Raw genomic sequence first — 15,997 nt, 5'->3', positions numbered from 1 at the left:
GTTCAGGTGATACACCGTTTGATTTAAACCTTTTTTTTCAAAAACTACTAAAGAAACATTTTGGAAACTTGCTGAATAAATGTCTGGATTTTAGGGGAAAATTTAAATTGCAATATTTCAACATAAATTATTTTAATATACACAGGAAATACAAACCATGTTAATCATCTCTTAACTATTCAGGAATGCAAAAAATTAACATTTGTCTTAAGATCACTCAAAATGGTCTGTCTATATAAATTGAATATAAGTTATATTCAATTTATATAGAATTGGTTATATTATATAACCCAAAAAAAACTTCTAAGTCAGGGAGTTGTACTTCTACGTTGATTTGTATTGACAAACATGTAATTCAGATGTTAAATAATGAATAAATAGATCGTCATTTTGCGTCAAATATGTAATTATTGTATTTCTTGAAATGAAAATACCTGTAATACAATCGTTCGACTTCCTCCCTGCTGAACGCCAGAGGGCGTTGCTGACCGCAGTTGAATAATTCCTGTGAAGAACTACATTTCCTGTGATCCTTATAGGCGAAATAATGCTACGATCCCACTGTTGTTTTCCCCTCCCCCAATCATGGCAAAATATAGATTGATATAAGAGATGTTTTTTTTTTTTTTTTTTAATTTTGAAAGGGAAGTTGTGATTTGGGCTGGTTTTGTTTTTTTTATCATTGAACTAAGCTGGTTTTACGGTGTGATTGGGCCGAAGCACTGTCTTTCCCATCATGCAATTCTGGACGGAAATGTAAGAGAAAAAGACTGGCCTTTGTGCGCGTCTTGTTTTTCCTCGATTTCAGTCACTTAATTAACCGAAGCCTAGACGACGTGACAGGCATTAGCCACATTCCGGACTCAAACATTAGTCTTCTAGTCTCAGCACTCGTTGAAGTTTTGCAACCTACCTTAGCCTAGCCTAGCTGGCCAACCGCAAACAAAGCTGCAAGACACGTCCTCAAACGTTCAGAAAATGTACGGGAGAACGACAGCGGCTGCAGGTGAGGTCCAGGAGGAACTCTGTGGAGTAAAAGAGGGGGCCCCGCGTCACCAACACTCCCTTGACACACTAGAAGGTTGGTTCACGTTCGATGATACATATACTGTACATGACAAACAGATCCCGGTGATGAGAATTAATTTTTAATGATAGAACAGGCATGAAAATCTCTCACCTTTCGGCAAAATTCACCGTTTTGAAGTAAAAAAGGGTGAACTACGTGAATTGCGTAGATCCGAGGAGAAATTCTTTTTGGAGGGGGGGAGGGAGATTTTATTGAATTAATCATTGTTATTATTATCGTCATGTGATTAACTTAGAAAGTAAACTGAGCAATTCAGAAATCGTTCCTTTAAAAAAGTGACACTTGGACAGTCAGCAAATCCTTCTAGAATCTAGGATGCTTCGCTGACGAGAACCAATCATCGGCCACTCCATAACCATAACAAACTGCGTTCCATTATTCCAATATTGTGCACTCTTTACGTGTACATGGAGTGCTTGGAGAGCCTTTGGTTGCATTGCAAAGCTGCGAAAACAAAAAGCAGGCCTTATCCACACCGGGGCAGACCCGAGCGCATCATACACACTTGCCTGTATTTGCCAGCAGATTTAATTTGGTGAGTAATGGTTTCAGTCGTTTTCATATTTTGCGGTATAATAAAGTTACTGCCATACGTTGCAGCTTGCGTTGAACACTGCCAGACCTAGCCAAATCTCTCGGGGAAAAAATAGCTCCCGTTAAACTGGCGTCAAACTTGTGTATTTAGCGGTAATATAAACTAAGAAATGCACTGTTGAATCAAGTAGGGAATGGGACGTACTACGTCATTGTTTGGATACGCCTCCATGCTGGTAATATCCTTTACTTCCGGTCCGGCAGACTCAACGGGGATTGTAACGTGTGGTAGTGCTATGCTAATTCCTTCGGTGTATTAGAAAGAAATTATGGGTGTGTATTGTTGTGTTACCGGGTGCAACAGCGTCTCCCACCCACGACAAAAAAGGGCAAGGAAAACTGGACTCACATTTCACCGTTTTCCTGCATGGAGGACCAAATATCATATCACGAAGGCACGATGGATGGCTTGGGTCGCAGCGGTTCGTCCGAAAAGCATTTCTTTTTATCATATTTCTGCTGGAATGAGAGTATGTTCCCGTCATCTCTACACTTGTAAGTTGAACGATTTATCCACTGTTTTGGTTTCAATGTTTTTGTTTTTTTTTTACCGTTGTGTAAATCTGCCACAGTAGCAATGCTCACCTACTACTACTACTCACCTACCTGTTGTGTTCCTAGGTAAACCTGCTGACAACACATCCCGATTGGTCACCATCTCTCTTCTTGGATTATTTGACAAAGAAGTTTGTTCAATTGAGTGGTTCCATTTGTCTTGTGTCGGATTCAAACAAGTCCCTGCAGCAGACGGCATCTGGGTCTGCCCTTGTCAATAGACTGTGAGCTTTTAACTTGTGAAAATGCAAGAACTTTAATGCACATATTTATTCTGCTTGGCTATTTAACTAAGGCCAGTGAAGTGTTTTTGTTTGCTTGTTTGTTTGTTTGTTTGTTTGTTTTAACCACTTTAACAAAGACATGTTTCATTGTAATGTTGAATTTATATGTTCTATTATTATTTATAATGTATAATATATTCTTGTTTGCACTAACGTAGACTTTAGACTGTCAATTCAAATAGTGTTGGAAAAGTTGCAATACCTAAAATTGAAATGCAAGAACTGTAATGTACATATTTATACACCTTTATTTACCGAAGGCCACTGAATGTTTTTTTAACTGCTTTGAAAAAGACAGGTTTTGTTGTGATCTTGTATTTATATAGTATATAGCTTTTTATAATGTATTCTACATCATATTTGCTGCCCCCTGTCATAGGGTGGGCCATTTTGCACTAAAATGATTTTAAACTGTCAGTTCAAATATTGTGTTGGAGTACTTGCAATACTTAAAATGGAAATGCAAGAACTTTAAAGCTCATATTTATTCTGTCTGGGAATTTATCCAAGGCCAATAGTTTTTTAAACTGCTTTAACAAAGACTCGTTTATTGTAATCTTGTATTTGTATATTACTTATAATTATATAATATTTGCTGCCCCCATCAGAGGTTGGGCCTTGTTTGCACTAATTTAAAGATTTTAAACTGGAACACAACAGGTAGGTGAGTAGTAGTAGCAGATTTACACAACGGTAAAAAACAACAACAAAAACTTATTGAAACCAAAACAGTGGATAAATCGTTCAATTTACAAGAGTAGAGATGACGGGAACACACTCTCATTCCAGCAGAAATATGATCAAAAGAAATGCTTTTCCGACGAACCGCTGCGACCCAAGCCATCCGTCGTGCCTTCGTGATCTGATGTTTGGTCCTCCATGCAGGAAAACGGTGAAAAGTGAGTCCAGTTTTCCTCGCCCTTTTTTTTGTCGTAGGAGACGCTGTTGCACCAGGTAACAAACACAACAATACACAGTACACCCATATTTTCTTTCTAATACACCGTAGGAATTAGCTTAGCACTACCACACGTTACAATCCCCGTTGAGTCTGCCGGTGTTCTGACGAATGGGGAGCCTTTGTCGAAGTAGGAGCCCCGTTTTTGACAGCTCCTCAACTCGACCGCGGGGATTATCGATTCAAGGTGTCCCGTCGAACAAATGTAGCATACGTGTAGCATAAAGTTTAGTTAGGTCCTGCCACTGACTGTCGAAGCACTAATAGTAAAGATTATAATTAGCATATTTTAGCAGGCTTATGAAGTCACACGTAATGATATTTTGCCACGATTAGCATTTTTAATAGGCTTGTTACATCCTTTAACGGTTTTGCCTTTCTCTGCCATTGACAGCTGATGACGTCCCATCCATTTTGAGTGGGAGGACCTCCCATGCACTTCAAATGGATTGGATGTCAACTAGGGAAAAACTCATTGAACCGCTCAGCATAGGGATGATGAGACCAAGATTAGACGTCTAATACTGTACTATATGTGGCACATTTTTAACAGGCTTTTTGTCAGTCTTTTTAAGACTACTTTCTCCATTTCAAGCCTATTTGAAAGTCATAGTGGGGAAAATTCAGACTTAAACCAGACTTCATAATGTATGATTGTGATGTTTATGCTTAAACCTATTAAAGGCCATTTTAAAAGGGGGAAAAAATGGACATTATAAGCCTGTTAAAAATGCTACCTACAGTGACAGTACTATTTAAAGGATGGTAGTCTATTATGGATATAAACAATATATTTTTTGAAAGACTTGGAGCAACAGAGCTTAACCCTTTCTTGCCAAATGTATCACATTTGATACACTTAGGATTTCATGATTTTGAGACAAATTCAGTATTTTGAACTCTTTCCTCCAAAAAAAAAAAAAAAAAAAAAAAAAATGGATGCAAGTCAACTCATGCATCTGCATGTTCCATAAGAAAAACAGGATTTAACAAGGGTTATAGATATTAGAGCGCTTATTACACATATTTTTTCTTTACAAATTTGAAAAAAGGGTTTTAGACCTTATTTTTCACATTTTGTGATTTTCTGACAATTGCTTCATCTTGCAGGCATTAAGGCAGGGGTCCCCAAACTACGTCCCGCGGGCCGAAAACGGCCCGCAGCCACATTTGGTCCAGCCCCCTGAACAAAAAAAAAAAAAAAAATTTTTTTTTTTTTTTTCTCGATAGAGTTATTTATTTCCTGGCTTTTTTCTGTGAAGAACCAAGCAATGGTTATTTGGTTATTATCTATTTAATTAATACAGTATTATTATATTATATTATATTATATTATATTATATTATATTATATTATATTATATTATATTATATTATATTACATGATATTATATTATATTCAGGGGTGCACATAAGTGGTCCGCACATGCGTACTGGACGTAGACAAACGCGTTGGCCCTCAACGGCTTCCATACGCTTTTGTGTACCGATGGCTGACCACTCTATTTGCGGCGGACACGAGAAAATAACTTCTCAAAATGTCGAAGAGGCAGGCCACACTGAGTAATTACTTCCGTGTTCCCCCACCCCGTCAAAAGACAGACAGACGACAGAGACGTCACCGGAGCTACCAAAAAAAAGGACTTTTGCTGAAAAGTGGCTACAGAAGGTACCATGGCTAGAAGCGAATGATGCTCGCACGGAAATGCGGTACAAAATGTGCCGTGAGAATCCCTATGTCGCCGATTAGAGCAACGCATTTTATGTAGGGTCAAAGAATTTCAGCCATCCAAACTTTGAAAAGCACGAAAAAAACAGAGCATGTGGCAATTAAGCAAACTATCGATGTCAAACAGGACCCCACTCGCCCTATGGACATGTGGCGGAATAGGGCGGAATAAAGGTAATGAACAGCGACATGCACTGACAAACGTGTTTTTGCTCGCATTTTACAAAGCTAAACATGCACGTTCAATGAGCTCTTATGAGGAGGACATCCCACTATTAAAAAGGCTTGGAGTTAATGTGGGAGCCACATAATGCCCTGTATTTTGAATTGGTGCTTTTATGTTTATTTCTTTACATTTCACTTCAAAGTAATGGCAATTTTGTTGTGCCAGTTGATGTTAATCAAGCATTAACTGTTAATATAATTAATCAAAGTTAATTGGCTCTAAGTAAAGCTTGTCATAAATTTATCGCATCAGGTGGGTCGGCTCTCAAGCTCAATGAGGACCAAGTCACATCTCCAGGTCCTCCTCTGAGAACCTGGGCAAAAAAATTATGTGCACCCCTGATTATATTATATTATATAATATAATATTATATTATATTATATTATATTATATAAAGGGCTGTCAAAGTTATCGCGTTAACGGGCGGTAATTAATTTTTTTCATTAATCACGTTAAAATATTTGACGCAATTATCGCATATGCCCCGCTCAAACAGATTAAAATGACAGCAGTGTCATGTCCACTTGTTACTTGTTTTTTGTCTCCCTCTGCTGGCGCTTGGGTTCGACTGATTTTATGCACCATGAGCATTGTGTAATTCTTGACATCAACAATGGTGAGCTACTAGTTAATTTTTTTGATTGAAAATTTTACCAATTTTATTAAAACGAAAACATTAAGAGGGGTTTTAACATAAAATTTCTAAAATATGTACTAAAATCTATCTTTTAAGAACTACAAGTCTTTCTATCCATGGATTGCTTTGACAGAATATTAATGTTAATGCCATCTTGTTGATTTATTGTTATGATAAACAAATACAGTACTTATGTACAGTATGTTGAATGTATATGTCCGTCTTGTGTCTTATCTTTCCATTCCAACAATAATTTACAGAAAAATAAGGCATATTTTAGAGATGTTTGAATTGCGATTTATTACGATTAATTTTTAAGCTGTGATTAACTCGCTTAAAAATTTTAATCGTTTGACAGCCCTAATTATATTATATTATATTATAGTATATTATATTGTATCATTTTTATTTTATTTACTTTGGTTCCATGAAGAATCCAGAAAGGGTTATATTTGATTGTGGCTTTCTGAAAAACAATACATTTTTACATTTAGGCACTCCTGCATTCGTCACACTTTTTCTGTTACAAACTGACCCCGGCCCCTCATCAGAGAAGAGAAGGGTTATGTGGCCCTCACAGGAAAAAGTTTGGTGACCCCTGCATTAAGGGGTTAAGACCTGCCACATGAATTTTACTACCTTTTTAAACACTTTTTTTTATCGTGACAAACCTAATAAGGGATCAATGATGGCAGGAGAGGATAAAGCACAGCAGCAGATCCTCAGATCTGTTCTTTGGATGTCTTTGAAAGTAAATAGTGACATTGAGAGCAATCAGGAGTTCAATTATGTGATGTGAGGAGACCGAGGAAGTTTCAGACATTTCTTTTTATTTAAACAGACATCTCAGACTCCCAGCCTGTAGGATGGCACAGGCTATATCTCCTCGAACCTTCAGAACTTCGGAAAGGTGGGTCTGGTTGTGCTGAGATCTCCACTGGCCATATACTCTTCCGCAAACTGTGAAGTGGCATTTTAGGCATTCTGTTACATATCAGTGCTAAACAACAACAGCAGCAAAGTTTATTGCAGAGACTCCGAAATCTTAAAATCATTACCTTTACTGCGAAAACCCCACAGCTACTATTGTCCTGTTGCTTGTAATGGGCCACAGTTTTGGTAGTCCAAGTTTCTATTTGGAACTCACGGCCCGCCATCCTCAAGAAGTTCCTAATTATTGTTTTATAAGCAAAACAATGAACATGAACATTGAAGTTTTAACTTCCATATTAACATAAGACTAGGAATTTAAAACTTTCTAAAGCGGTTACCTCCAATTCCGCAAGATTTTGCTCATATTTGTCCTCGTTACCCAAGGGATCAATGATCACCAGTGTCCTCTCAGAAATGTGGACAATGTATAAAAGGTTAGTTCCTTTGTATAATTCTGCACAATGACAGATTTATGTAGTTAACTTACTAATGAAATTTCACTTCTGTATTCTCTGTACTTCTGTGTTCTCAATTTTTTTGTGCGTGTTCAATGTATTTATTGAGATTTTACATTGGGAAAAACGATACATATATAAGACATGTTTTTTCACTCCCCCTCCCCCCAATGTATCATTTATAAATGTTTTTTAAGCACTTCAAAATGTAAGAATTATGATAAGTTTTAAACGTGTAATTGCCCCACCGAATTATTTTACAAAAATAAAGGAGTAAGAAAATGCTTGGCTTTATTAAATGCCTCATAGTGAGTCTACTCAAACCCTCTGAGGCTGGTAACTTTGTTAAACGATGATTGACACGTGCAAACTTTTTTTATGATTGAATTTTTTTTTTTTAATTTAAGTGAGTTTTTTTGTTTGTTAGTTTTTTTGTTTGAAGCAACTTATTTTTTGATTGAATAATAATAAAGACACAAATGTCCTAGCCAAAATGTGGCCCAAACGCAAAACAACATTACTTCAATGGAAAAAGTTGTTTGAATCAAGAAATAAAGTTTTCAAATGCTTTTTTGTCTCAAATTTATTTTTGCAATCAAAAACATTGTTTTTTAATTGAAGTGACTTTTTTGGGATTAAAAATATATATTTTGATTGAAGCAACTTTGTTTTTGATGGAAGCAACTTTTTTCTGGATTGAATAATAAAGACAGAAATCCATCCTCCATAGTTTTTGAGCGAGAAAGAAATCTTTAAAAATAAAAGCCACCGGGGAGTCAGATTTTTTTTTTTTTTTCTTCAAGATTTATATTTCATTGTATAGATACACCTTGTAAGGAAAGGAGATTGAGGGATTAAAAAAAAAAAAAAAAAAAGAGTTGGATAAAGCTGCTAAAGGCAGTGGATACTTCCATCAGCTGGGTGAATAGCACACTTGGTAAGAATAAGTTTGCAAGGATAGTCAGGTATAAAATACAATTATAAACACAATTACAATGTTATTTTTCTATAAGATTTTATGCCATTGCATTCTTAATTATTAGGTGCTAGAGTTGTTAAGTATGGATAATAATGAAATAATAGTTTTGAGAAAACTGTGCTGTTGGTGGCTCAGTGACCATCTGATGTGGTTTGTTTTCAGATGAACAAGTTGAGGAAGGAAGTTTTGATGCAGAGGAAGAAAAGAGGCAGACAGACTGAGTCACAGCCAGAAAGTGTTGATGACAGTGTTGATTTCTATTAAGTGTTACCCCCTCCCAATTAAAGTATGTCACAGCAGTTGAGTTGCAGCCAATTATTATCTAAAGTTGGTTAAAATTGAAGTTATGTTGTTTAAAGGTGTATAAAGTACTTGTTCATGTGCCCATTTTGATCTACGAGCACCCGCCCCTCCACCGGTCTCTGCACGGCCATGCTGAAACACAGTGTGGGTCGACTGAGCTCAATATTTTGTTGGGTTGTACAGTGTACCGGAACATATTTCCTCCACACCCTTCTCACCTTTTTTTGTAAAAAAAAAAAAAAAAAAAAAAATAATAATATATATATATATATATATATATATATATATATATATATATATATATATATATATATATATATATATATATATATATATATATATATATATATACACTCACCGGCCATTTTATTAGGTACACCTGTCCAACTGCTCGTTAACACTTAATTTCTAATCAGCCAATCACATGGCGGCAACTCAGTGCATTTAGGCATGTAGACATGGTTTAAGACAATCTCCTGCAGTTCAAACCGGGCATCAGTATGGGGAAGAAAGGTGATTTGAGTGACTTTGAACGTGGCATGGTTGTTGGTGCCAGAAGGGCTGGTCTGAGTATTTCAGAAACTGCTGATCTACTGGGATTTTCACACACAACCATCTCTAGGGTTTACAGAGAATGGTCCGAAAAAAAAAAAATATCCAGTGAGCGGCAGTTCTGTGGGCGGAAATACCTTGTTGATGCCAGAGGTGAGAGGAGAATGGCCAGACTGGTTTGAGCTGATAGAAAGGCAACAGTGACTCAAATAACCATCCGTTACAACCAAGGTAGGCAGAAGAGCATCTCTGAATGCACAGTACATCGAACTTTGAGGCAGATGGGCTACAGCAGCAGAAGACCACACCAGGTGCCACTCCTTTCAGCTAAGAACAGGAAACTGAGGCTATAATTTGTACAAGCTCATCGAAATTGGATAATAGAAGATTGGAAAAACGTTGCCTGGTCTGATGAGTCTCGATTTCTGCTGTGACATTCGGATGGTAGGGTCAGAATTTAGAGTCAACAACATGAAACCATGGATCCATCATGCCTTGTATCAACGGTTCAGGCTGGTGGTGGTGGTGTAATGGTGTGGGGAATATTTTCTTGGCACTCTTTGGGCCCCTTGGTACCAATTGATCATCGTTGGAACGCCACAGCCTACCTGAGTATTGTTGCTGACCATGTCCATCCCTTTATGACCACAATTTACCCAACTCCTGATGGCTACTTTCAGCAGGATAATGCGCCATTTCATAAAGCTGGAATCATCTCGGACTGGTTTCTTGAACATGACAATGAGTTCACTGTACTCAAATGGCCTCCACAGTCACCAGATCTCAATCCAATTGAGCATCTTTGGGATGTGGTGGAACGGGAGATTCACATCATGGATGTGCAGCCGACAAATCTTCACCAACTGTGTGATGCCATCATGTCAATATGGACCAAACTCTCTGACGAATGCTTCCAGCACCTTGTTGAATCTATGCCACGAAGAATTGAGGCAGTTCTGAAGGCAAAAGGGGGTCCAACCCGTTACTAGCATGTTGTACCTAATAAAGTGGCCGGTGAGTGTACATATATATATATATATATGTATATATATAAAATATAAAATAACATTTGTTTTTAGCCCCGCCGTGTTAAGTGCAGAGAAAATATAACTCACCCGCTGAATCAGTGGGAGACGGAGCTTGTTTCATTGAGATGAGATGATCCCATCTCGGTGTGATGTGAGAGTGAAAGAAACCCGCTTCACAAAGATACGATGTTGGAAATTATAGCACAGTTTTCAATGCTCTCTTAGCGATGTCAGGATATTCCGAAATGACTTTAATCCAGAACCTCGGTGGAGTCGTTGTCTCAAATGTACAACGTTTAAGGTCGTCGTCATTTGCGATTTCTACAAGCTGATCCTCCTGTTGCACAGACATGCTCGAATCACTCGGATTATTCACAAACGGGTCACGAATCCACTCCTTCGCAGTTCGTGGGTCTTTTGTGATTGGGAAGTAGCGTAGATTTTTTTTTCTTCAAGGTTGTGGGCTCATCTTCTGGTTCGTCAGGTGCCCTTTTCCCTGTAAAAATCTGTCCAAAGACGCCTTTTTTTTCAGTCATTCTAGTGTTGAGGCCAATTATTTCCGGGAACAAATGTGATGCGCCCGTCATACGTTATTATCGAGGACAAGCGCACATAGATATACAAAACAAGATTTACTGCTAACTGTCCAATCAATAGATTTCTATAACGACATTCTATCCTGTAGTATTATATCTAGAGTAGACAAGGATATTGGTGTGTTAACTGGCACAGGCCAAAGTTAATTAGACCAGAATGCAGTCGTTAATAAATTATTATTTCTGTGCGGCCCGGTAGCAAATGCGTCACGGACTGGTACCGGTCCACGGCCCGGCGGTTGGGGACCCCTGTGTTAGATGATAAATAATCGATCCAAACAAAGAAATTTGAAGAAAAAAAAATGTTTAAAAGGGTAAATATATGAAAAAGAAAATCTCGACCACTCCTTGATGTCTGTGATTTCTGCATTGCGACCCTTGTTATATTACCATGTTTCACCCATAAAATCCAGCTGTAGCCATTCACAGCTGTGTCTCGACACTCAATGATACATGCTACATGGAGTTTTCGGATCGAAACCAGGTAAGTATGCGATAATATCTCATTAAAGTTATGGCGTCTGTTATTCTGCTCTCGTGTGCTCTCACCTCCAGAGTCTATATCCTATAGTCCTATATCGAATTTTTTTCTTTTTTTTTTGCTTCATAAAAACAGCAAGTGTGCAGAAACATGACCTCCTGGATCCCTTTTATTAGGGTTGGGTTGAGTAGCCAAAAATTGTACAGAAGTAAGGCTGCAGCTATCGATCATTTTAGTAGTCGATTAATCGATTAACTAGTTTGTCGAATAATCGAGTAATCTGATAACTTGAAAAATTAAAATACCTGAGCTGAGCCTCAAACGGTATAAAAAAATAATTAAATAAGGATCTATGTACAACAAAAGATCAATTGGCTAACTTACATAGCGAAAGTCTGCTAGCTTAAATGCTATGAAACGCTTTTTTTTTTGTTTTTTGTTTACAATGTTCTTAACAATTCCCACAAAAACAGCTAAATATACCCTATAAACGAAACTACGAATGCATTAAAAAATACATTAGCTCAAACAAAAACTTGGCTTATGTTGGTTTTAACATGGAGCAGCTGGATTCAGCCATATAAAATGAGGCAGACTAGAGGGCAGTGTATCCACTCAAATCAATAAAACTGAATGCAAACACTTTCAAAATTAACCATTACAACGCCATTTTAATTAGATACTTGAAGCAGCAAAATTTAATTTGAATTTTTTTTTCTAATTGAATACTCGAGTTTAGAGCTGCAACGATTAGTCGATTAACTCGAGTATTCGATTAGAAAAAAAGATTTGAATTAAATTTTGCTGCTTCGAGTATTCGCTTAATTAATGTGGTGTTGTGGTTTGTTTTGAAAGTGTTTGCATTTAGCTTGATTCATTTGGGTGGATACACTGCCCTCTAGTCTTGCTATGCAAGTTTGCCAATTGTTCTTTTGTTGTTCATAGATCCTCATTTATTCATTTTTTTTATACCGTTTGAGGCTCAACTCAGGTATTTTAATTTTTTATGTTTTTTTAACCGATTACTCGATTATTCGAACTAAATAGTTCATCGATAGCTGCAGAGTTAATCGATTAATCGTTGCAGCACTATACTGAAGTAAGACTAGCGTTACTTCAAAATTATATTACTCAAGTTAAAGTAGTCGTCATCAGGCCCGGAGTGACTAATCGGGAGCTTCTGGACGATTCCAGAAGGGCCGGCCGGCCAGATGGGCCGGTCCGCGTTTTATTAAAAAAAAAAAAAAAAAATTACACTGTTATCATTTTTTGTTTGGTATTTATTTATGACAGTGTCACTGAGTATAACTTACATTCTGTTACCGCTGTCACTGTGGGCCGTCTTAAAAAAAAAAAAACAGTATTATTTTTTTTTCCAGACTCATCCTCACGTGTGCAGACGAAAAATACAGCATGCAGCTCCGCCCCCTAATTGTAGTCTGTATTGAGCCAAATTAGCTGCTATCTCGGTGCTCGGATGGATAAAAAGAGCAAGGGTGGCGCTGAAAAATAAGAATTAAAAAGAGAAAAGCACTCGTGAAAGAATCGGCAAAATGCGCGAAAATAGCTAATTTTTTTCATGCAACGACCTTGCTGCCTCAAACTACAGAGGATTACAACGAAAGTGGTAAGGCCAGATGGCGAATAAAATGCAACTTGCACCGTGTGATACGACAATATGTAATTGTGGAAACTTTGGCTTCTTGTAGCACCTCACAAGGGATATGTAGCAGCAAGCATTAGCCATAATGAACACACCACAGGTGCAGAGCTGGAAGGTAGGATTGCCATGTCGTTCAGCGAGTGAACATTAGAATTAATATAATCAATTACGTGGCGTTTTTAAAGTGGAAATGGAAAATGGATAATAGTATCATTAGAAGTTGTTACAATGTGCAATACGTATTCTTTATTTTTCATATTGTTATGTTGCTATGTTTGTTTTATCTGTAAGCACTCATTTTGTTAATATTTGATGTTGCAGAAAAGGTCTTATTTATTCATTTATTTTGGGGCTGCCAAAATTATCGCGTTAACGGGCGGTAATTAATTTTTTTAATGAATCACGTTAAAATATTTGACGCAATTAACGCACATGCCCTGCTCAGACAGATTTAAATGACAGTACAATGACATGCCCACTTGTTAATTGTGCTTTATGGAGTTTTGCCGCCCTCCGCTGGCGTTTGGGTGCGACTGATTTTATAGGCTTCAGCACCCATGAGCATTGTGTAAGTAATTATTGACATCAACAATGGCGGGCTACTAGTTTATTTTTTGATTGAAAATTTTACAAATTTTATTAAAACGAAAACATTAAGAGGGGTTTTAATATAAAATTTCTATAACTTGTACTAACATTTATCTTTTAAGAACTACAAGTCTTTCTATCCATGGATCGCTTTAACAGAATGTTAATAATGTTAATGCCATCTTGTTGATTTATTGTTATAATAAACAAATACAGTCCTTATGTACCTTATGTTGAATGTATATATCCATCTTGTGTCTCATCTTTCCATTCCAACAATAATTTACAGAAAAATATGGCATATTTTATAGATGGTTTGAATTGCGATTAATTACGATTAATTTTTAAGCTGTAATTAACTCGATCAAAAATTTTAATCATTTGACAGGCCTAATTTATTTTTCAAATGTATCATTTAATATAGTTTTTTTAAAAATCCATTTTTAAATTTGTTCAAAATATGTTGTGTTGCACTTGTTAAAATAAAGCCACCTTGTTAAACAACCATGACCTGCACTGAATTGGAATACACAGAATTACAGTACACGGCTTTAGAGAACACTGAACTTAACACGTGTATGCATAATGACATAATTTTAAATGAGTGGGCCGGTCTGAGGCATGAAATTCCAGGGCCGAAAATGAGTCCCACTCCGGCCCTGGTCGTCATCCAAAAAATTACTAAAGTACAAGTAAAAAATATTTGGTGAAAAGAATACTCACGTAATGAGTAACATTGCGAGTAACTGCTTACAATGTTTGAATTTTATTAGTACTATTTTTTTTTTTAAATATGGTATTTTTTTTCTCAACACATAAGGCAAATACTTAACTTTTTACAGTGCTTTCAAGATGATGTGATTGGACAGGCTGACGGAGAACGGCAAGCTTGAGTCTGATTGGTGTAATGGAGTCATGTGATTTATGTTGGGACATCTCATTGGTGAAACTGGTGGAGCGACTGTCAGCATCTCTGACAAAAATAAAGTCAATATGTGAAATAAAGAGGAAAAATTTAATGACTTTAGTGTAGCCCAAAGTAGCGGAGTACAAGTAGCGTTTCTTCACAAATCTACTCAAGTAAAAGTAAAAACTACATTTTTGCCAAATGGTACTCAAGAAAATGTAACTGAGTAAATGTAATGTGTTACCTTCTACCTCTGCCTTTTATATGCAGCAATCTTCATCATTCACACATTTACCCCCTTAGACTGGAGTAAAACTCTATTATATGAATACAATTTGATCATGGTGAGTCAACCAAAGTCTTCCAAAACATACTGTATCTATTGAAATTCTTCAGTTTCAATATTGCAATTTTTCGCAAACCCCCAAAAAGTCGAAATGTCAGTTTTTTCCAATATCATTTAGCCCTAGTCCACCTATGAACGTAGATGTGAATAAATGTTTTTAGAAACTTTATTGTGATCAGATGCTTATGATTAAAAAATCCACGATGCACTAAGAGCGCAAAAGCAGGCGGAACTCTTTGAGGCAGACACCAACTGTTGGCAAGGACTTGGGGAACTGAGGTTTCGCCTTCGCCTTGATGAACATGATTTTGTCTAAGAACCAACTGTTTTTGGACATACAAAATTATTGATTTGGCTTAATTTGTTTATTACTTAAAGTGCGTACGAAAGAAGAAAAAAAGTCTTAAATAGCATTATTATGTGAATTAGAATCATATTTTGAGACGATTCGACTATATACAACAATTTAGCAAAGGGCAGAGGACGAGAAATTAGTCTTTTAATCTGCCGGTTAGTCACGCCTATCATTATAGGGCTCTAGCGTCCCCAACAGGTGGATGACGTCAGCAGAGTAACAATTTCAGCTGATTTAGAATTCAGCCCATTGAGGGGGAATTATTCAGAACGAGGAAAATGCGACGAAGAGAGCCGCAAAAGGTCATTGTTTCAGTCTCTCTACTCCAATATTTTTACAGGATATTCTTTTTTATCCAAGTATTTTTCCCCAATAGCCAAATAAATGGCATGGTCATGACAAATAACAGTCTTGAACTAAATGGAATATGAAATAATAAAAATGCATTTATTCAGGACGACATGGCAAAATTGCTCCATAATGGTCAAAACTGTTGACTTCACCTTTATTGTCGCACCTTCCGAGCGATATTTTATGCCACCTAAGTCGAGCTTATGTCATTTCCCTTCCACAGCTTCGGAGAATTTAAACAAACCAAGAGGCGTGACAGCTAGCCGACATGCTAACCCGAACCGAGTGATGTTTCAAAGTAGGGCTGCAGCTATCGAATATTTTAGTAATCGAGTAATCGACTGAAAATTCTATCGATTAATCGAGTAGTCGGATAAAACTTTTTTTT

At 36.9% G+C, this 15,997-nt stretch overlaps 1 protein-coding gene and 1 long non-coding RNA gene across 5 annotated transcripts in view; one reads left to right on the top strand and one right to left on the bottom strand.

Moving 5' to 3' along the window:
- Positions 1-729: 729 nt before the first annotated feature.
- Positions 730-15,997, top strand: part of LOC130929098 (zinc finger protein OZF-like) — a 39,215-nt gene continuing 23,947 nt past the window's right edge. For 2 of the 4 annotated variants that reach the window (XM_057856038.1, XM_057856037.1), the window contains exon 1: positions 730-1,081. In XM_057856038.1, coding sequence (XP_057712021.1) covers positions 979-1,081 — 103 coding nt within the window. In that variant the 5' untranslated portion in view covers positions 730-978. Of the gene's footprint in view, positions 1,082-6,913; positions 6,983-8,601; positions 8,933-15,997 lie in introns of those variants that run through there. The other 2 variants (XM_057856039.1, XM_057856036.1) reach the window with 2 other exon arrangements.
- On the bottom strand, positions 6,891-7,497 carry LOC130929121 (uncharacterized). Its single transcript, XR_009066818.1, has 3 exons — positions 7,344-7,497; positions 7,131-7,242; positions 6,891-7,032 (listed from the first exon to the last, which is right to left on the bottom strand). It is a non-coding gene; the product is annotated as an uncharacterized LOC130929121 (long non-coding RNA).

The sequence above is a fragment of the Corythoichthys intestinalis genome, chromosome 13, assembly GCF_030265065.1.
Source record: "Corythoichthys intestinalis isolate RoL2023-P3 chromosome 13, ASM3026506v1, whole genome shotgun sequence".
Taxonomy (NCBI): domain Eukaryota; kingdom Metazoa; phylum Chordata; class Actinopteri; order Syngnathiformes; family Syngnathidae; genus Corythoichthys; species Corythoichthys intestinalis.
This window is presented reverse-complemented; position numbering and strand designations above follow the sequence as displayed.